General features: G+C 49.8%; 1 protein-coding gene across 1 annotated transcript in view; it reads left to right on the top strand.

Annotated features, from left to right (window-relative positions):
• NOS2 (nitric oxide synthase 2) overlaps window positions 1–20,837 on the top strand; it is a 64,869-nt gene extending 44,032 nt beyond the window's left edge. Inside the window, exons 18-24 of the mRNA XM_060259386.1 lie at window positions 1,019–1,182; window positions 3,202–3,412; window positions 4,012–4,099; window positions 8,158–8,279; window positions 10,389–10,537; window positions 18,256–18,450; window positions 20,407–20,837. Coding sequence (XP_060115369.1) covers window positions 1,019–1,182; window positions 3,202–3,412; window positions 4,012–4,099; window positions 8,158–8,279; window positions 10,389–10,537; window positions 18,256–18,450; window positions 20,407–20,481 — 1,004 coding nt within the window. The 3' untranslated portion in view covers window positions 20,482–20,837. The remainder of the gene's footprint in view (window positions 1–1,018; window positions 1,183–3,201; window positions 3,413–4,011; window positions 4,100–8,157; window positions 8,280–10,388; window positions 10,538–18,255; window positions 18,451–20,406) is intronic.
• Window positions 20,838–21,659: the final 822 nt, after the last annotated feature.

Genomic DNA, 21,659 nt, shown 5'->3' with positions numbered 1-21,659 from the left:
TGGGGGAGGAAGGGAAAGGAGATTGTGAGCCGCTCTGAGACTCTTCGGAATGGAGGGTGGGATATAAATCCAATATCACTGTCATTTGGAAGCCAAAACTTCCCACAGCACTCAGTGCCTCCCAAGCACCCATCCCTAGTGAAGGCAATGTGTCGCTTGTTCGTATTGCTCTCACTCTGAATGGGCTTTCTTTTCCTCCATGACTTCATCTTGGAGCCAGATCTGCAAGGCCAATTATGATGTTATCATTATACTCACCATGTCACCTGCTGGGAGGGGGGGGGGATGGTGCTGCGACAGCAGGAGCAAATGAGACCTGCAGTTTGTGAAGATCAACTTCAACAACAGGAAAAAGATCCAAAACATTGGGGGAAATCCCCCCCCCCCAAGCACACCTTGCACCCTGGGAATATTTACAGGCAAATGTTCAGTATGGCCCTAATCACTGAGGATAAGACACACTGTCCTCCACTTACCACCACCACCCGCCCCAGCCTCTGGAGTTGTTTTGGACATGCAGCCAAAAGTTTGATTTGGGAGACCCCTGTTCAGATTCCCCCTCTGCCCCAGAAGCTTGCCGGGAGAGCAGCAGCCACCCACCACGGTCAGCGTAGCTGCCTTGCAGGGTTCTCGTGAGGGTGAAGTGGAAAAGAGGGTGGGGGGAAGGTCTGTACGCAGCTTTGGGCCCCTGCTGGGGACAAAGGCGCGGGTAGAGAGGAAGTAAATAAATAAATGCCAGAGGATTTTTTAAAATGTATTTTTTATAATATTCAAAAAAGAAAACCTCTGCAAAACTACCTCTTCTATTCAGCAAGGCCTGGCCACCTTCTCATGCGGTGGGTGGGTGATATTGGCTGGGAGTAGCAGCTGGGATCAGGGCAACAGTAGAACTGGAAAGCCTCAAGGAAAGCCCCTGGTTTGTTAACAACCCAGCTTTGCTCCATGCTAAATCTCTCCCCAGCTGCCTTCCTCTCTTCCTTGTTTGAAAGTCCATCTCCTGTTTTCCCTTCACTTCCAGGCGGCTACTGGGCAGCTGGCAAGAAGTTTCCTGCCTGCACCTTCTCCCAGGCCCTGACCCACTTCCTGGATGTCACAACTCCTCCTTCTCAGCAGATGCTCCGGAAGCTTTCCCAAGTGGCCCAAGAAGAGGGGGACAAGGCCAGGCTGGGCCTGCTGGGTCAGGTGAGTTGGGATGGAGCAGAGGGGGGCCCAGACCTTTGGCCCCTGCTTTGTGGAGCCCCTGTTTTAATTGGCTAACAGAGAAACCAGGGTCTAGAGTTTAATGAGAATACTCTGCATTCAAAGCACTTCACATGCTTGATTCTGTAGTCCATACAGAAGCCTGATCAGACTCAGTAGGCCAGTGTTATCATCTCCGTATTGCTGGGAGGGAGAGTGGCGGCTGAGGGGGAGGGGGAAAGAAGGCCGCTTGCCACCTACGGGATGCCTGCTGGCAGGGAGATCTGAACCTGGGATCACATCGGCCACAGCTAACCCTCGGAGCCAGAACTCTGTGTGGACTTTTGGTTAAATTGGTTTAGTCAGTTAAAATCAATTAGATTTCTCAATTAAAAACTCAGCAGAAAAGGTGCCCCTAAGTTAATTGAACAATATATCTTTTAAAAGCTCATTACTTTAAATATTTTTGTGTTTATGCTCTTTATACATCACCTTACGGCAGGGTTCCAGGTCTGTGCTGGAGGGTTTGGGGGTGGAGCTAGAAGAGGGAGGGGCTTGCAGAGGGGAGGGGCCTCAGCATGGGACAATGCCAGAGCCCCCCCTTCCAAACAGCCAGTTTCTTCAGGGGAGCTGAGTTCTGCCAGCTGCAGATCAGTTGTAAAAGTGGGAAATTTCCAAACCTCACCTGGAGGCTGGCAACCCTAACTCATGGCCATCCAATTCTCAAGGGAGAGTATCAGAGCAGAACATATCAAGCCAATACAGTTCACAGGAATTACCACATTAAAACAAGATCAAAGTAGCAGCTAATTTAAAAACTTCAGTTTGGTAGAAGTTAAAAATAGCAAGATACAAAAAAAGATTAATTTAATTTAAGATGAATAAGGATTGATTTAACAGATCAGTTTAATAGCCATTGACTGAATAAAGATTAACTAAACAGCAATAAGCTGTTAAAAGTGAGGAAACAAAACCACCAGCTCCATACAAACATAGGTATTGGGGGACAATCTCTAAAAGCCCAGGGAAATTGATTTCTTTTTAAGGGTCAAGGTAGTCCCTTGTGCAAGCACCAGCCATTTCTGACTCCGGGCTGTCGTCATATCACAACATTTTCACAGCAGACTTTTTTTTAACGTGGTGGTTTGCCCTTGCCTTCCCCGGTCATCTACACTTCCCCCCCAGCAAGCAAGGTCCTTATTTGACCGTCCTCGGAAGGATGGAAGGCTGAGTCAACCTGGAGCTGGCTACCTGAACTCAGCTTCTGCCAGGATCAAACTCAGGTTGTGAGCAGAGCTTAGGACTGCAGGACTGCAGCTTTCCCACTCTGCGCCACTACTAAATAAATAACTATTTCCAAGGCCTGGATTCAAAGCCAAAGACAGTCCCCTAATATTACATTTGTGGAGGCTTCCTGGTCACTTATGAGGGTTGCCAGGCCCCGAGTCCCTCAGGTCGTGAGCAGACAGCTTGGACTGCAGAATTGCAGCTTTACCACTCTGCGCCACGAGGCTCCTTTTTTTACCACATGCCTTATACCAGTGGTCCCCAACCCAAGGACCGTGGACCGGTACCAGTCCGTGGCCTGCTAGCAACCAGGCCACAAAGCCAGGCAGAGGCACCGCACCACCTCCACACCCCCCCCCCCAGATGAAAGAGGTGGTGCGGCCTTTCTAGACCCCGGCTGATCAGCTGACCAGCAGGGGTCTTTAAATTAGAGAGGGAGGCAGACTGGCCTTCTGCTGCCTGGGAGAGGGAGGCAGCAGAAACAGCCTCCTTCTCCCCCCATTGGGAGGCAGGGACGGGATGTGGGCAGCCTGGGATGGCAAAAACCCCAGCGCCACCCCCACGCCCTGGTCTGTGGAAAAATTGTCTTCCATGAAATCGGTCCCTGGAGCCAAAAAGGTTGGGAGTCATTGCCTTATACTAACGGCAGGCGGGCATTCCCCATTCTCTCTCACGCAAGAGGGAGAATGCCTCTTCTAGGATGGCATCTTCCCATGACTACATTTTACGTTGCAGAGCTTGGAGGAATATAACAAGTGGAAATTTCACAACAGCCCCACCATGCTGGAAGTGCTGGCAGAGTTCCCATCCCTTGAGATCTCCACATCTTTCTTGCTGTCTCAGCTGCCTTTGCTAAAACCCAGGTACTACTCAATCAGTTCCTCACCGGCCTGGAAACCCAGGGAGCTTCACCTGACGGTCGCCGTGGTCACCTACAGGACCAGAGGTAACTGGCCCTTCTTGCAGTGAGGTGCTCTCTTGGGGTGACTCCTTCGTCAGCTGGCTTTCTGGACTGGGGCTGCCAGCCGATCTCGAGGCCAGACCATAAAGAGCAGCCCCTCTGGGGAAAATGGCTGCTTTGTGTGTGTGCGCGGTGGGGGGGGGGGGACTCAACAAGATTATACCCCACTCAGCTCCCTCCCCTCCCCATACCCCACCCTTCCCAGACTCCCCCCCCCAAAAAAAAATCCCCAGGAATTTCCCAACTCAGAGCTGGCATCCAAATAAGCGGGACCCCAGAAGAATGTCAGAAAAGCTTTTGTCTTGAGAGTGCCAGGAGATTCAGCTGATATTTCCTGCAGACATGAAACATAGATTTTGTCAGGGCTTTTTCTGAGCAGGAACACTCAGGAATGCAGTTCCGGCAGGCTTGGCTTCAAGAGGTGTGGCCTAATATGCAAATGAGTTCCTGCTGGGCTTTTTATATAAGAAAGCACTGTGTGAAACAATGGTGCCATCAGGGGTGTGGCCTAATATGCAAATGAGTTCCTGCTAGACTTCTACAAATAAAGCCCTGGATTTTATTTTCTCCTCCCATTTCCTCAGGTGGAAAAGGCCCCGTGCACCACGGAGTATGCAGCACCTGGCTGAACACTGTCCACTTGAGAGAAACAATCCCCTGTTTTGTGCGCAGGTAAGGAGTGAAGAAGAGCTAGGGCTGCCAAGCCCAACTCACAAAATATCTGGGGACTTTGGGGGTGGAGACAGGAGACTTTGGGGGTGGAGACAGGACCAAGGTTATGACAAGCACCACTGATCTCTGATGGGAGTTCTGGCCATCACATTTAAAGGAACCGCACTCCTTTTAAATGCCTTCCATCTATTGGAAAAAATTGAGAATGGGGGCACCTTCTTTTGGGGCTCATTGAATTGGATCCCCTGGCTAAATCTTTTTGAAACTTGGGAATGGGGGGTCTTTTGAGGAGAGGCACCAGATGCTATGCTGAAAATCTGGTGCTTCTAACTCAAAAAACAGCCTCTCCAGAACCCCAGATACCCAAAGATGAATTCTTCATAGAGTATAACGGAGAGCCTAGTGGACATTCAGGCTGATTCAGCTCCCCCTCGCCCCACTTTCTGATAACCCTGGTTTGGGGGAGGGCCTCCAAACCAGATCCCCTACTCTCAACTGAGGTTTGGTAACAAACATTTTACAAACTGTGATATCAGTAACGAAAAATATTTTAGAAAATTCTAAACCTTTACTTGTAACACCTTAATAAAGAGCTTGTGCAGAAATCTCGTATGACAGTTCCATAGACTTTCACATAACAATATTCCATGTGCAAAAGTTGCAGAGAGTCCCATCAGTGCAGCAATATGGAGTGGGGACTATTCAATACCACAGAGCCATACATTTAAGAGAATCGAGCCACTTTGGTGTCGTGGTTAAGTGTGCGGACTCTTAACTGGGAGAACTGGGTTTGATTCCCCACTCCTCCACTTGCACCTGCTGGCATGGCCTTGGGTCAGCCAGAGCTCTCTTATCTGGGAGAACCGGGTTTGAGTCCCCCCTCCTCCGCTTGCAGCTGCTGGAATGGCCTTGGGTCAGCCGTAGCTCTGGCAGAGGTTGTCCTTGAAAGGGCAGCTGCTGTGAGAGCCCTCTCAGCCTCACCCCCTCACAGGGTATCTGTTGTGGGGGGGGGGGAGATAAAGGAGATTGTAGGCTGCTCTGAGTGGAGGGCGGAATATAGTAAATCCAATGTCGTCGTCTTCTTCTTCCTCTTTAATCTGTTTGGGCGTACGGCTTTTGTGTTTCATCAGTGAGGTTCTCCGGTCAATTTCCAAAACCATTCAAATCGGCTTCTAATAAACCGTCCACCTCCCTTCTGCCTCCTCAGTTCTCACAACTCCTGCTGGCCCTAGAACAGTTTTGTCAAAGGTTCCAAAACCTCCCAAAATCCCGCTGACTTCAGCGAAGACATCCAGAGTGCCGCTTCATCCTCAGGGGCTGGCAAGAAGTGACCAGAAGGCCTCACTACAAATAGAACCTGTGGGGGGCTGTCTTTGAATCCAGACCTTGGAAATAGTTATTTAGTAGTGGATTTATATGCTGCTTCTCCAGGGTCCTGCCCAAGTCAGGTTACAAATAAAACAACACCTTAAAAACACAACAAATTACCAATATAAAAACAAAAAAAGCTAATGGCTTAAAATCAGCACAAAACAACCACTGAACTCCCAGAAATGACTGCAAAATGGCCTTCAGAACAGAAACCGATCATAAAGAAGAAGATGATATTGCATTTATATCCCACCCGATACCCTGAATCTCAGAGTGGCTTACAATCTCCTTTACCCTCCTTCCCCGCAACAGTCACCCTGTGTGGTAGGTGGGGCTGAAAGAGCTCTCCCAGAAGCTGCCCTTTCAAGGACAACTCCTATGAGAGCTATGGCTGACCCAAGGCCATGCCAGCAGCTGCAAGATCAGTGCTGGCTCTATGGTACATAGTGCCCTAGGCAGTCTCCCCCTGCCGTGGCCCCCTTGCCGCTCTCCACTCTCCCTACCGCTCGCCCCCCTCCCCAGCTCGCCACAACAACGCTGAGCCCTACTACTGGCTTCTCGCAGCCATGTCTGCACATTTTGTGAAGAGACAGATGGAGGAGGCTTCTCCGCCCTCTTTTCCAGAACTGGATGTGAGGGGGAAGCAAAGTCTCCTCCATCTGTCTCTTCACAAAACGTGCCCTTCAGCTCCCTTTTGGGTTTTTTTTTGCACGCACGTAGTGGTTGTGTTATAATGACATCACTAAAAGTGCCGTCACCTGTCCTGTACCCCTTCACTAAAAGTGACGTCATCGTGAGGAGGACTAGAGAGCAGCGGGCGGCGCACAAGAGTGCTGCTGCGCCACCGCTTTCCCCCTGCACCGAACTCTTTGCAGGCTTCCTTGGAAGCCTCCAAAGAGCGTAGTTTTTAAAAGGCGACCAGCCAGATTTGGGTTGAAAGCAGCTGAGTGGCACCTTCATGGAAAAGCACTGTTTGGCCACTTTCAACCTGAGAGAGCGCAATGTTTTAAAGGCGCCTGGCCACTTTCAGGTTGAAAGCGGCTGAGCGGCGACTTCATGGAAAGTCCACTTTCAACCCGAATGTGGCCGGGTGCCGCTGAGAAACTACGCTCCAAGGAAGCCTCCAAAGGGTGTAGAGGAGTAAGGGGGCACCTCATAGCTCCGCCTGCCCCGCCTGCTCCCACACCCCGGACCTGCCAGGGGGTGTGCATGTAGGGAGTACTGGACCAGCCTCTCCTAGCCACTGGGTCCACTCCCCCCCACCCTTCCCCCAGCTTTTTGCCAGGCAGGAAAAGAAACTGTATTCCTTGGGCCAAAACGCACTTTCTCAGAAGCCCAAAACACTCGGCTGTTAGATGTTTTCCTATAAATGAAAAAACGTCAGGGTGAAACTATACTATCCAAACATATATGTAATAGAGAAAATCCTTTTGGCCTCTACTTCTGAGTAGACTCTGCTCCTAAATAATCTACGATAAACAATATATATGTGCACAAAAGGCACTTGAACAATGCAAAGCTTCTACCTTAAAGAGAGTGCAACATGAAACCCACGAGTGCACGCAGGCACTTAGACATGACCTCTTGCTTAAACTCAGGGAGCCCCCCTTCCAGCACAAGGGGACGGGAGGCTTGAGCAGAGGTGTCAGACTCATTTGTCACAAGGGCTGGATCTGACATAAATGCCACTTTGTTGGGCCAGGCCACGTGTGCCACGAAATGTAATTCCAGGTATGGGAACTTTCTTTCCCACTGACCATGACTCAGACCCCTCCTCAGCAGAGCCTGGGGCCAAACCAGCCCTCCTCACCCCTTATGGTTGCCAGCTCTGGGCTGGGCAGTCCCTGGAGATCTGCGGGGAACCCCTGGGGAGGGCCTGCATTTGGGGGGAGGGGCCTCAGCAGGGGGTGTGATACCCTAGGATAGGCCCTTCCGGCCCACGTTTGGGCTGTTGTTCACAGGGCCCTGAATGGGCCAGTTCTGCCCCCTCCCCCCCCCGGGTTGTATGTTTGACATGTCTGAGCTGGGGGCTTTTTTTTAAAAAAATGAAATTTGGAAAAAAGGATCTTAAAATAAAATAGAATAAAATTTAGGGCCGTTATTTAAAAAAACAAAGGCAAAACCATCAAAGAGTGGACTGACTGTGGGTGGGAGGGGGCAAGAAGTGTTATGCCCAAGGAAAAGGGTGACTCCAGACAGGTTTCCAGAAAAGAACCGGGAGGGGGGCACAAAGCAAAAACTAAAGGCACAAAATGCATGCAGAAATCAGGGGACAAACCTAAGCAATATGGGGCCGGAACTGACAGAAAAAAAACCCTGAAGAAAAGCCCCATCTGGCAGCCCTCCCTCCCTCCGGCGTGTGTGTGGTTGTGACTGAGCCCCCCCCCCCCCCAGGCAGCCAGGGGTGAACCTGTAAACAGTGCTTTGTGCTGGAAGGCCCTAACTTAAGCCCCTGCATGTCCCCAGGAGAGACTTGAACGGGGCCTGGGGATTGCTGCAGCTTGTAAAAGCTATATAAATCCGTATTGTAGAGAAACTCAGACTCCTAAGCAGCAGAGGGGATTTCTGCGTTTGGCTTAGTGAGCCCATTCATTCATTCATTCATTCATTCATTCATTCATTCATTCATTCATTCATTCATTCATTCATTCATTCATTCATTCATTCTCTGGCTTCTGTGTTGTTAGTGCTCATGGATTCCGGCTTCCAAAAGACCCAAACAAGCCCTGCCTTCTGATAGGCCCCGGCACAGGAATCGCTCCATTCCGAAGCTTCTGGCAGCAACATCTCTACGACTTGGAAAAGAAGGGTAAGGAATGCTGGGAAGGGTACTGGTTCCGGTGGTCCAGATCCTCCTTCGTTAGCAGGGCGCACGAGGCTTTAACACAGAGGTGCTGGTATTGAATCAGAACAGACGTTGTGGTTGCAAAGTTACAAAGTCCCAGAGAGCCACTATTTCAAGTTGAAGCAAAACAGTCAGGTAGAGATAGGCCCTCTGCTGTCCACCTGGCAGATGCGGGAGGATGCCGAGAGGAACATCCTGATCCCCCATCTTGTGTGAAGAGAAGGCGGAAGGAAGCTGCTTTTCCCTAGGAGTGTTAATCTGCACTTCCAAGGGAGAGTGACAGTGCTTAGAGCCTGCCTGCCTGCATGGTCACTTGCTTCTGGAGGTCTGAGGCACCAGCTACTTCCAACAAGGAATGCATCTGCTCAGACTTAATGGCAGCCCAGTGAAGCCACAGTCTGTCATCAAGTGCTGGTGCAGCTGGGGGCAGAGCAGGAGCAGCTCTAGGTTGCTGCTCACCCTAAGCGCCACCCCCACTCCCCCCACCCTCGCTGCTGCCCCCGTGCAGGCAAAGGCGGGGGGGGAGGGTGTGTGCTGTGACACCATTGCTCTGGCTTCTGAAGGCAGGAGCAGAGTGATGTCTCCCTGCCCTCTGCCTTGGCCTGCGCGGGGCTGGTGGGTGGTGGTGGGGCCTCTCCTCCTGGGCAATATTAATCACCCTGAAGGCAGGGGCAGGGGGGAGGGCCCAAACTGGCACTCTCCCCCAGCCTAGGCCTACCTAGTGGATGGGCCGGCCCTGGGACAGAGGCTGAGATAAAGCAACTGGGGCGGGGGCGGGATTACAGAGGCTGGATGGCCATCTGACAGCAATGCAGATCCTGTGAATTTAGGGGGGCATATTTGTGAATTTCCTGCATTGTGCAAGGGGTTGGACTAGATTACCCTGGAGGTCCCTTCCAACTCTATGATTCTATGATTAAATCTCTTAAAAGAGAGAGATTGCAGGTGAGCTATACAGAATGTTTGAAAACTAGGGATGCCAGTCTGCAGGTGGGACTTGGGGATCCCTCAGAATTACAGCTCATCTCCAGACTACAGAGATCAGTTTTTCTGGAGAAATGCAGGAGGGACCTGCAACCCTGTTTAAAACTCAGTTCAGATTGGGCTGGTTGTGCTCCATGCAGCAGTTTAGATCAGGGAAAGGGTATTGGTGGAGGCCTGCTTTGAGCCAGGGGGTCCTGGGTCTGACAGCGGAGATGAAAGCACTGCTGTGAGCCTGTAATTCTGGCACCCACCCCCTGCAGGCAGCTCTGAGCCAGGCCATTGGCCTGTCTGGCTGCCCATCTCCTGGCTCACAGGCACATGGGAGCTTCTTCTCTGGACCACACCCCTTCCAAACAGTGTCTGGCTGGGATTTTTAAAGGGCTGAGGTGAGTGTGTGTGTGGCGGGGGGGTTTCTTCTGTTACATGTTCCTGCCATACACTCCTTGACTTCTTCATTTGAGGCCCTGGTCTGCCTCATTTGGTGATGACTAGGAACTGGGGCTTTTCAGTTGTGGCCCCCCAACTTTGGAACACCCTCCCACTCTAAATGGTTCACCTTGCACTGGATTTGTTGACTTTCTACACATTGAGTGGAAATCTGTTTTCCTCAGCTTGTTGGTTCTCTTTAGCTTTTCCACCTGCTGATCCTGAATAAAAATTATTTTATCTGTTACTACTTAACCCTGGTGTTTTATCGGTTTTAGTTGCTTAATGTTTTCATTTGTCTGCTTTTTTTTGCCTGCTGCCATAGCAGAGTTTGAGTATTTCAACGGGTTTGTTGTGTTCTGTTGCTTATTCCAAGCCGTAGCCTGGCCTGGTATTTGGAGGGAATATGAGGGGCGGGACACAGAGGACCACCTCTGAAATGCCTTCAAAACAAGTCTAGCTTGCCACCTAGTGGTGCATAATGCTAAAAGAGCTAGAACTTCTGGCGGCCAGGCAATCTTAGGATCTCCCGTGTACACTACACACAATGCCACATAGTGGTAATAACAGCAGCAACAACAGCGACAAGCTGTCTGGTTGATGGGTGGGATAGAAATGTTTAGAAGAGTTAGGACTGATGAGACTTTTGGCTGGTGGTTTTAGGAATCCAAGGGAAAGGCATGACCCTCTTGTTTGGCTGCCGGAGCTCCAATCTAGATCACCTTTACAAAGAAGAGACTCAGGAAATGAAGAGGAAAGGAGTCCTCCAAGAGGTCTACACAGCTTATTCCAGAGAGGATGGTCAGCCCAAGGTAATTCTCACTTCATTTGGCTTTTTAGGAAAGGTATCAGCCACACAGTATCAAAGTAACACGTGGGCTGTTTCCTAAGAAGAGCCCTGCTGGGTCAGGTCAGTGACCCATCTAGCCCAGCATCCTTCCCCACACAGCAGCCAACTGGTTGACCTGGAGGCCAACAAACAAGGCATAAAGGCCAAGGCCTTCCCTGGATGTGGCCTCCTAGCGCCAGGTGCTGAGAGTGTAGTTCACACAAGGAACTTGTCACCCCTTTGCCACTGTGAAACGAGAGCTCACAGGTATGAGTAAGGTATACAGGAGAACACTGTGTGAGAGCTTTAACTAATATATATTGAAAACAATATTTTAAATCTCAATATTTCCACATTAATTTGAAATTATTTCAGTCCATTTTACAATATACAGTGTTTTTCTTTGTTTGCAGGACTTCCTGAAGTCCAGTGCACCAATGCAGGCGTGACTGCAGTTCTGCTTTAACTGGGCTGCTGCTTCCATCCACTTTCAGGGAATCCTTCTTCAGGCAGCTCACCAAGGGACTGACATGTCACAAAATAAATTTTTCCAGTTAACAATATTCAAATGCATTTTCTAGAGTCTTATTCAAGGTACTCCCATATATACTCACTACAGTATCAATTTGGCTCTGCTCTGCTTATCTCCAGGGACCAAGCATGGCTCCACATTTCTCTTTGTCCTTCGCTTCCTTTGGAAGGGCCAAATAAGAAATCCACAGGAGCCAAATTTATGAGGAGCTTACCCGGTGTTTCCAATTTCATTGGGAGTATGCTAGAATAAAAATTCTAATTTACAAAAATCCAGAAACAACTTAGAACTTTCAGCAATAACAACCATTTTTACAGGAAGTTGCAGACCAAACTTAGCACTTAAATACATCAGAATAACAGACCAGAGGCATATATTTACCCAAGAAAACAGCGTAAATCAAATTCAGTATTTAAGCCATGGGGATGTAAAGTATTTTAATTTAAATAAGGTAAGTAGATCCTCCAGAAGGAGAGCCACATAAACACAACAGGATTTAAAGGGGGACTGTATATTTTAAAAAGCTGTCATGAAGGTAGAATGCCAGCAGGGGGGTGGGGGCTTTCCAGTGTTTTGCACTGAGTGTCACATGTATGACTAGCTATCCACAGGACAGAAGTCTTGGGTGTGTGCTCAATGCAGGGATCTTCTGGTCCTCAGGTAACGAGTTTGTACCCTTGAGGCTGAGGTGGCGGACCTGGAGAAGCAGAGACAGTCAGTTAGGCACTCGGAGAAGACTCTCGGGGATGTGTTAGATGAGCCCCACTCTGAACGTGGCAGCCCCGTTGCTGCCAGGGAGCATGAGGGTCGAGAGGGAACAGGGCACCGTGCTGAGGATAAGGGGAATGCGCCCTCAGAAGGGACCTCTTCTTCAGTTGGTGAGTGGGCATCCTTTTGCACAAAGGAACCATCCCTGGGCAGGGGCGGGTCTTGGTAGTTGGTGATTCGATCCTTAGGCAAGTAGACAGCTGGGTACTGACCGTATGGTGACTTGCCTGCTTGGTGCGAAGGTAGCGGACATTACGCTTGTTGTAGATAGGCTGATAGACAGTGCTGGGGAGGAGCCAATGGTCGTGGTGCATGTTGGCACTAACAATGTGGGGAAATGCAGTCATGAGGTCCTGGAGGAAAAATTTAGTCTGCTAGGCAGAAAACTTAAGGCCAGGACCTCCAAGGTAGCCTTCTCAGAAGTGCTAACTGTTCCACGTGCAGGGCTGGAGAGACAGGCACAAATTAGAAGTCTCAATGTGTGGATGAGACGATGATGTAAGGAGGAAGGGTTTAAGTTTGTTAGGCACTGGGATGCTTTCTGGAACAAGTGGGAGCTGTACAAAAGAGACGGTCTCCACTTGTCCCCAGATGGAACCAAGCTGCTGGCGCTTAAAATCAAAAAGGTGGCAGAGCAGTTTTTAAACTAAATCTTGGGGGAAAGCCAACAGGAGATGAAATGTCTCTGGTTCGGGAGGACTCATCTCAAAGAGATGAAGGGTTAGCTGTTGTTTTTCTACCGGGTAATGGATCAGAGTAAATGCAGTCAAAACCCTTGGGGAAGCTTCGAGGCTATTTAAAATTAGAATCCTAGAAGCTCAGATAAAATATATACCACAAGTTAGGAAAGGCACAAACAGGTATAAGAAAAGGCCTGCATGGTTAACAAACAGCGTTACGGAAGCTGTAAAAGGTAAGAAAGACTCCTTTAAGTGGTGGAAAGCTAGTCCAAGTGAGATTAATAAAAGGGAACACAGGCTGTGGCAAATCAAATGCAAGACTGTGATCAGAGAGGGCAAAAAGGGACCATGAGGAGCATATTGCAAAAAACATAAAGACCAACAATAAAAATTTCTTCAAATATATATTAGAAGCAGGAAACCAGCCAGGAAGGCAGCGGGGCCCTTGGATGACCAAGGGATAAAAGGATTACTGAAGGAGGATAGGGAAATGACTGAGAAGCTGAAAGCATTTTTTGCCTCCATCTTCACTGTGGAAGATGAGAAGTGTTTTCCCACTCCAGAACCGCTAATTTTGGAAGGGGTGTTGAAAGATCCGAGTCAGATTGAAGTGACAAGAGAGGAGGTTCTACAATTGATAGATGAATTAAAAACTAAGAAGTCACCAGGTCCAGATGGCATACATCCAAGAGTTCTGAAAGAACTCAAAGTTGAACTTGTGCATCTCCTGACAAAAATATGTAATCTTTCATTGAAATCTGTCTCTGTTCCTGAGGACTGGAAGGTAGCAAATATCACCCCCATCTTTAAAAAGGGTTCCAGAGGCAATCTGGGAAATTACAGGCCAGTCAGTCTGACTTCAATTCCGGGAAAGTTGGTAGAAACCATTATCAAGGACAGCATGAGTAGGCACATTGATGAACACAAGTTATTGAGGAAGACTCAGCATGGGTTCTGTAAGGGAAGATCTTGCCTCACTAACCTGTTACAGTTCTTTGAGGAGGTGAACAAACATGTGGACAAAGGGGACCCAATAGATGTCATTTACCTTGACTTCCAGAAAGCTTTTGATAAAGTTCCTCATCAAAGGCTCCTTAGTAAGCTCGAGAGTCATGGAGTAAAAGGACAAGTCCTCTTGTGGCTCAAAAACTGGCTAATTAATAGGAAACAGAGAGTGAGTATAAATGGGCAATCTTTGCAGTGGAAGACGGTAAGCAGTGGGGTGCCACAGGGCTCAGTACTGGGTCCCATGCTCTTTAACTTGTTCATAAATGATTTGGAGTGAGAGTAAGCAGTGAAATGGCCAAGTTTGCAAATGACACTAAATTGCTCAGGGTGGTAAGAACCAGAGAGGATTGTGTGGCACTCCAAAGGGATCTGTTGAGGCTGGGTGAGTGGGCGTCAATGTGGCAGATGAGGTTCAATGTAGCCAAGTGCAAAGCAATGCATATTGGGGCCAAAAATCCCAGTTACAAATACAAGTTGATGGGGTGTGAACTGGCAGAGACTGACCAAGAGAGAGATCTTGGGGTCATTGTAGATAGCTCACTGAAAACGTCAAGGCAGTGTGCGATTGCAATAAAAAAGGCCAACACCATGTTGGGAATTATTAGGAAGGGAACTGATAACAAATCAGCCAGTATCATAATGCCCCTGTATAAATCGATGGTGCGGTCTCATTTGGAATACTGTGTACAATTTTGGTCGCCGAACCTCAAAAAGGATATTATAGCATTGGAAAAAGTCCAGAAAAGGGCAACTAGAATGAAGAAAGGTTAAAACGCTTGGTGCTCTTTAGCTTGGAGAAACATCGACTGTGAGGTGACATGCTAGAGATTTACAAGATTATGCATGGGATGGAGAAAGTAGATAAAGAAGTACTTTTTCCCCTTTCTCACGATACAAGAACTCGCGGGCATTCAATGAAATTGCTGAGCAGTCGGGTTAGAACGGATAAAAGAAAGTCCTTCACCCAAAGGCTGATTAACATGTGGAATTCACTGCCACAGGAGGTGGCAGTGAATATATATAAATTTTTGGCCACTGTGTGACACAGAGTGTTGGACTGGATGGGCAATTGGCCTGATCCAACATGGCTTCTTTATGTTCTTATGGCTGGGCCCCAGCCCCCCCGGGCTGTTTTTTGAGGTAGAGGCCCACATTTTCAGCATAGCATCCAGTGCTTCTTCTCAAAACACCCTCCAAGGTACAACAGGAGGGACAGCACTCCTCCCCGTGAGGCTTGCCTGCCTTTTCTTCTCAGGCCTGTGAAGGGTGCGAAAGGAGCGCCTGCCTCTGGAAGGAGCTCAATTAGCACTTCCAAGGAGCTGAGGTTCATAAAGTCATTCACTGACATTGAAGCTTAGAGGGAAAAATCACACATAGCCTTTATCACCCCATTCATGCCTTTGAAGCCCTGAGTGGTTTGCCCGCCCGCCCGGCAGGGCTTAGCCCCAGGGGGAAATCCAGAGGGGGGCCTGTGCCTGTGGAGCTGCCTGAAGAAGGATTCTCTGAAAGTGGACGGAAGCAGCAGTCCGGCTAAAGCAGCCACACCAGTCTGGGAACTGCAGTCACTCCTGCAGAAAGTCCTACAAACGAAGACAAAACATTGTATATTGTAAAATGGACTGAAATAATTCCAAATTAATGAGGAGATATTGTGATTTAAAATATTGTTTAAAATGTTGTTTTCAATATATATTAGTTAAAGCTCTCATGGAGTGTTCTCCTGTATACCCCCTTGCCACTGGCAGGGGGTGCACAATGTCCCTTGGTGAGTGCACACGGTAGAACAAGATTAGGAAAAGGACCAGATGCCCTGAAGAGAAGTTGGCCCACTGTTTGGGATCTTCTTCTTGACAGGCTCTTGGCTAGAGATGCTGGTTGGGCTCACATCCTGTTTGGCAGCTGTGAACAGGGGCCATTTTCTCAACGGCCTGTTTGTTGACCCTGCTGGGCCAGTGGCTGCTTCAGCGTTTTTCTTCCTAATGGTACCGTGCAGAGCTAGGGTTCCCAAGTCCAACCCCCAAAATATCTGGGGACTTTGGGGGTGGAGCCAGGAGACTTTGGGGGTGGAGCCAGGAGACACTGGGGTGGAGCTAGGGGGGAGGGGGGAAACGGCGAGCTGCTCCGTCTCGGAGCGTGCGACGCCGCTGCGCAGCTGACGCTTCTTCTCCGCTTGTTGTGGCTGCTCCTCCAAGATGGGCTCAGCCTGAGGCCATCTCGGAGGAGCAGCCACGGCAAGCAGAGAAGAGGCCGCCACGCCGCTGCCGCCGCCTCGCCCGCTCCGCCTCTGGGGTGGAAGCGGAGGGGGGAGGCGGGCCGGGGGCGTGGCGAGCCGCGAGTCCGGGTCCTAGAAGGGCCCGGATTCGTGGCTCGCCATGCTCCTGGCCTGCCTCGCCCTCCCCTGCGCTGCTGCCGCCTTTTGGCTGCTCCTCTGAGATGGGCTCAGCCTGGGCTCATCTCGGAGGAGCAGCTGCGGTGGGAGGGGAGGGGGCAGCAGCGGCGCGGCAGCCTCGCCGGCTCCGGGATGCGGCGGCTGGCCATGCTCCCCGGCGCCGTTTCCACCCCCTCCCCCCGCTTCTGTTTTTTGGGGGAGCGGGGGAAGAGGGTGGAAATCCTGGGGTCCCCCGCCAGGGCGGGAGGGTTGGGAAGCATATGCAGAGCAGTCAACTTTTGGAGTGTCTTGTGACATCCCCCAGTGTAGTTCTGCCTCTCCTGCCCCCACCCCCCTCGGAGGAGGCAGCTGCTCGAAGACCAGATGAATCTACCGTGATGAGTCATATAGATCAGTCACAAAGGCATGTGGTGCGTAAAAGAATCCCACCACCATTCTGTTTTTGGGGTGTGCTCCGTAGTGACGTTAGCAGCTGATCTGCTTGGATCAGCAGTGTTTTTTAGGCATGTGCAGTTTTGAAAAAAATCTGATCCCAGCCTGCTTAGCAGGCATTCCAGGAATCCAGGCTGGGCGACTTGTGCTCCTGTGTGGTTGACACAGTTGAACAACACCTGGTCAGGGAAACAACCTCAGCCCCCCCCCCCCCCCCGCTGCACCATGCAAAAGCCCAGACAGCAGACAGCTAACCGATGGAGGTTGCCCTTTAGGAATCAGGGACCACTGGCAGCTGGCCCCTTGGCAGACTTGGCCCCCCTCCCCGGGCTGGGGGGAAGTGGGTTCAGTTGGTCCCTCACAGACTTGGCCACACCCCTTTAGGCTTTTTAGGTGGAGGCAGCCACTGGCCCATGCCCCATGCCCAGGCCTAGCGAGGGCCTTCGAAAAGCTTGAGGGAGGAGGCCAAGACCGACAGACCAGCTCTGCCTCCCAGCAGCCGCACGGCTTCTCTGGCTGGTTTCCTGCTCCTGCTATATTTTAAAAAATGTTTATTGTTTTGATGCTTTTAGCAACCTGCTTGTCAAAATCTCTTTTTGCCTGCCTAATGACTGACTTACATTTCTTTTGCCAGAGCCTGAGGGCCCCTCCTGCTCAGCTCATTGGGGGAGACCTTCTGCTTCCTGAAAGAAGCCTTTCCTTGCCTGGGGAATGCAGCCCCTTTGGCCTTGCATCCGGTGGCCTTAAATAGGCCTCCAAGGATTTGACTCTCCTGGGTTTCCCTTTCAGCTTCCTTTGAACTACACCCCTCTTCTTGCTTGCTGAGGTTGCCATCCATCAGCTGGTGGTACTTCACACACACACACACACACTTCATGTGTTGGGAGGGGCTTAACTAGATGACCCCTAGTGATCCCTTTCCAACTGTGAGATTAAATGAGCTTCTCCAAACCTGTACAGCTGCACAGAATCCCACGTAGAAACTAACCTCCTGCAGCAACAATCCCAATATTTGTTCATCTTCAAAGGCATGAACAGTTGCCTGTGGATTACCAAGAATGATCAAGGATATGTCAAGCCTGCATAATAAAACTGGTTTGAAGCTGTAACCCAGCAGCTGCCAGGAGGAGGGGGGGCTGGCCTCACTCTTGAGAAATGACCTGGGCTCTCCTTAGAGAAGGGGGGGGGGGGTTCTGGAGCATGACTCCACATGTGGAGGGTGAGCTGTTGAACCTCTTAAGGGATGACACAGACACCCCTGGGACAGATGTGCTGTTTTCTCTTAAGCTCAGGGGAAACCTCTTATTCCTGTTATTTGAAGCTTTATTTTGTATATTTAAAACTGTAATGCTTTCACTTGTGCTTTGAGCCATGAGGAAAAACGGGACAGAAATATTTGAATCAATGAAGCAATAAATATGTGTGGCAGGCGCAGCCCAGAGGAGATGGGGAGGCTTCTATGGCCATCCGCAAGTTCCCTCCCAGCTCTCCTAGAAACAGTTTTTCTAATTAAGAACAAAAGCGGAGGGAGGGGGGGCTCCAAGCTCATGTTTTCTCATCTAAATCCGCCTGGCCCTTTAGGTGTGTAGTTAAGACCAAGACTGGAAGCGGCGGGGGGGGGGGGGGCGTCATCACTGAGCAAAGGCGGGAGGGGGTCATTTGAGGAGCAAAGGAGCAGAACCGAGGAACTTCTTCATGAGCCACCGAAACACGTGGGCCTCTGCTTGCCAGTCTGTCTGCATGTGCACCTGCTTCTGCAAGCCTGCTTAATCATTGTTTTGGAAGTCAGCTGCCAGGCGGTTGGGGCCTGGGGCAGAAAGGGCTGAGGCGGCTCATCCACAGCACTCCTCAGCTGATGACACCTGGACCACTGAGTCGCTTCTCTTCCTCAGGTCTACGTCCAAGACCTTCTTCGGAACAGGCTCGAGGCAGATGTACACAGGCTGTTACACGAAGAGGAAGGCCACCTGTATGTCTGCGGAGACATCTGCATGGCCAGGGATGTGGCACAAACTTTGAAGGAGATGTTTGCGAAGCGGCTGGGCTTGACAAATGAGCAAGTAGAAGACTACATCTTTCAGCTGAAGGTATGTTACTACCAGAAGACACTTTGTGTTGAGGTGTGGGGTTCTCCTAGTGTCTGACGTTGCAGCCCTGTTTTAAGGCAGGATTCCCCCTCCCTTGAGGACTTGCCCCCCTCCTCTGCCCAGCCAGACATGATCTTTGCAATTAGCCAGATGTGTCCTCATGACCTTCACGCTCTCTGCCTCGTCTGCCCCCATTTCTTCTCCTCACATGTGGAGCTTTTATACCTCCAGCTTACCAGGAGGGCAGCACAGAATTTCAGCCATAGGTTAGGTTTAAGAAGAAGAGATTGGATTTACACCCTGCCCTTCACTCGGGGTCTCAGAGTGGCTTCCAGTCTCCTTTTCCTTCCCCTCCCCACAACAGACACCCTGTGAGGTCAGTGGGGCTGAGAGAGCTCTCAAGCAGAACAGTCTTCAGAGAACTTGTGACTGACTCAGGGTCACTCAGCAGGTGCATGTGAAGGAGGGGGGAATCCAACCCGGTTCTCTCACATTAGCGTCTGTGCACTTAACCGCTTATACCGTACTATCTCTGTGTGGTTTTTATGTTTCAGTTTCAATGGTGAACTGGTGGGTATTATCATTGGGGGGGGGGGGGTTATTGGGTAATTGTTAGATGTCTGGCTATATGCGGCAGCAAAATTGGCATCTGGGTTTATTGCAAGCTCTGGTACCACTGTTCATGCTCAAATTAGATGTTGTAGCAGGTCTCAGATTCAGCAGGAGCTCACAGGAGCTAAGCTCCTGAACCTTTCTGAGGGTTCCCCCTCTTCCTCCCCACCTTTCTTGTCCATTGAATAGGAGGTGCAGCTGCATAACAATTCCTGGATTAGGAGAGCGGGCAGCCAACCAGTCATCAGGGGCTTTGCCACACCCCCAGCAGCCCTCATTAACCCCTGGAGAAACCTGCGCCACCCTTTCTCCACTTCTTATGTAATTTTGGGTGGCAGGTGGGTTGCTGGCCTTTTGATTGGGGGGGTGGCTAAGGAGAGCCCCAGGTGAGTGAGGCCTGTTTGGGCTTGCTGGATCTCTAGCCAACCCAAGCAGGCCTTGCTCGCCCAGGGCTCTCCTTTCTTGCATTAGGTTGCTTTTGGCTGGTGGGGGGGCAGCATATGCTAATGAGTTATGCTAATGAGCTTCACCACCGATTTTTCTACAAAACGACCCGTGTTGTAGTATTGTGGGTGTAAGGTAAGGTAGTGCAAGCACCAGCCGTTTTCGACTCTGGGATTAGCTTGCATCACGATGTTTTCACGGCAGACTTTATGGGATGATTTGCCATTGCCTTCCCCAGTCATCTACATTTCCCCTCTAGCAAGCTGGGTACTCATTTTACCAACCTCGGAAGGATGAAAGGCTGAGTCAACCTTGAGCTGGCTACCTGAACCCAGCTTCTGCCGGGATCAAACTCAGGTCATGAGCAGAGCTTGGACTGTAAGACTGCAGCTTTACCACTCTGTGCCACGGGGCTCTCCTTGTGGGTGAGGAGTTGTTTAAGATTGGGGGCTGTTGGTGGACAAGGAAAGGTTTGCCCCCCAGGACTTTTGAAAGAAAGCTGTTGTTATCCAGTAGAGGTTGCAAATCACTGATGATGCCTCAAACTGTTTTGAGCTGAGAGCTGCCTTTTATTATTATTGTCTTTTTTGGGCCTGTCTTGCAACAGGTTTTCTCTGGGAGCCATTCTGGCTTTGTTAATGTGTTTCCTGACTTCATCAGGTGGATACTTCAGTTCCAACAAGGTTTGTTGTAGATTCCTCAGGTGGGAATTTCTGTTTCTAGGACTGGAGCAGATGCGGCTATAATGTTCTGTCGGGCTATAGACAATGACTTGTTTGGTATGTTTAGGATTGGTGGCTGGCGGCATGCAGGTATGTTTGTTGGTCAGCAGCTTTCCAGTATAAGAGTGACTGAAGTATGCATGGTGAGATTCTTTTTTAAAACCTTGGGTTTTTACAGAGACAGAAGCGCTATCACGAAGACATTTTTGGGGCTGTGTTGCTGCAAGAGAACCAAACTGACTCCGCAGAATGAAAATCCAAGTGCAACACTACGAACGCAAGATCTCAACCACAGCTAACCTTTTAGCCATTCGTTTTGAACATGTTCCTGTTTCACACTTTGGAAGGCCAAATTCCGCTTTTTTTCCAAGGCAAGATTAGTTGTCCATGGAATGAATGCACAGGATTTGGCCTTTAAAAGAATGCATACCTTAAGTTATTTATTCTGTAAATTCCCTCTAGTGTCCATATATTTGAATAGTTTAATAGTTAAATTGTTTTTTTTCTTGGATAACGGTTTGTAAACTGATTCCTTTTCTAAAAATTGACATGTAAACTGAAATCAGATCAGATTTCTATTTTTAGGAATAAACAGGAGAGAAACCCTTATGTGGAACGTGCTCTTCTTACTCTGTGTGTGCCTGGGCAGTGACACTGGAGCTGCCCTGTGCCCGGAGAGGGGTTGGAGGGACGCCAGAGATCCAAGGCCATTTAAAGCTCTAACCCAACCTCAGTCTGAGTGTGCTCAGATCCACTGGTGCAGATCCACCCATGCGTTGTATTACAGCCCTTCCACCAGAGTGAAATAATGGGTCATATCAGCTTTGATGCTGAATCCAGTAGGGGAAGTTCTCTCCCCCCCCCCAACTGATTTCTCATATAAAGAAGAGAGAGAAACCTTCAATGTGGGCAGAATCCCAGGTCAGAAGAAATCCCTGACCTCCAGCCTTCCCCCTCCATCCAAACCTGTATTTTCTGTGACACAAACTGGCCCGGAGTCCTGGGATTTATGGCAGAGGAGGAGTGAGGCCCCTTGTGCAGAAGAATACAACGGGCCCTAGGAGGAGGCTCTGGCTGAGTTCCCCCCACACTTGCTGCCTTCCCACCCAAAGTGTGCTTCATCTGCACACAACCTGTGGCAAGGCGCTCCTTCAGAGAGAGGCACCCTTTAATCTCTGCACTGATGGTGTGGAAAGCAGAAGTGTGTCAAGAATGTTGACAGATTGATGGGCAGCCCATGCAACAGAAATTGTTTCATGCAGTTAAACCAGCGGAACTCACTTCTGTACAAGAGGCAGTGAGGGCACTAGTTCAAGGGATCTTTAAAAGGGGGTTACAGAGGATCAATTCTTCAATGGCTGCAATCTATGATGGCTCAGTGGAACCCCCATGTGCAGAGGCAGAATATCTCCGCCTGCCAGTGGCCCTGAG

Source organism: Heteronotia binoei, chromosome 18 (assembly GCF_032191835.1).
Source record: "Heteronotia binoei isolate CCM8104 ecotype False Entrance Well chromosome 18, APGP_CSIRO_Hbin_v1, whole genome shotgun sequence".
Classification (NCBI taxonomy): Eukaryota; Metazoa; Chordata; class Lepidosauria; order Squamata; family Gekkonidae; genus Heteronotia; species Heteronotia binoei.
This window is presented reverse-complemented; position numbering and strand designations above follow the sequence as displayed.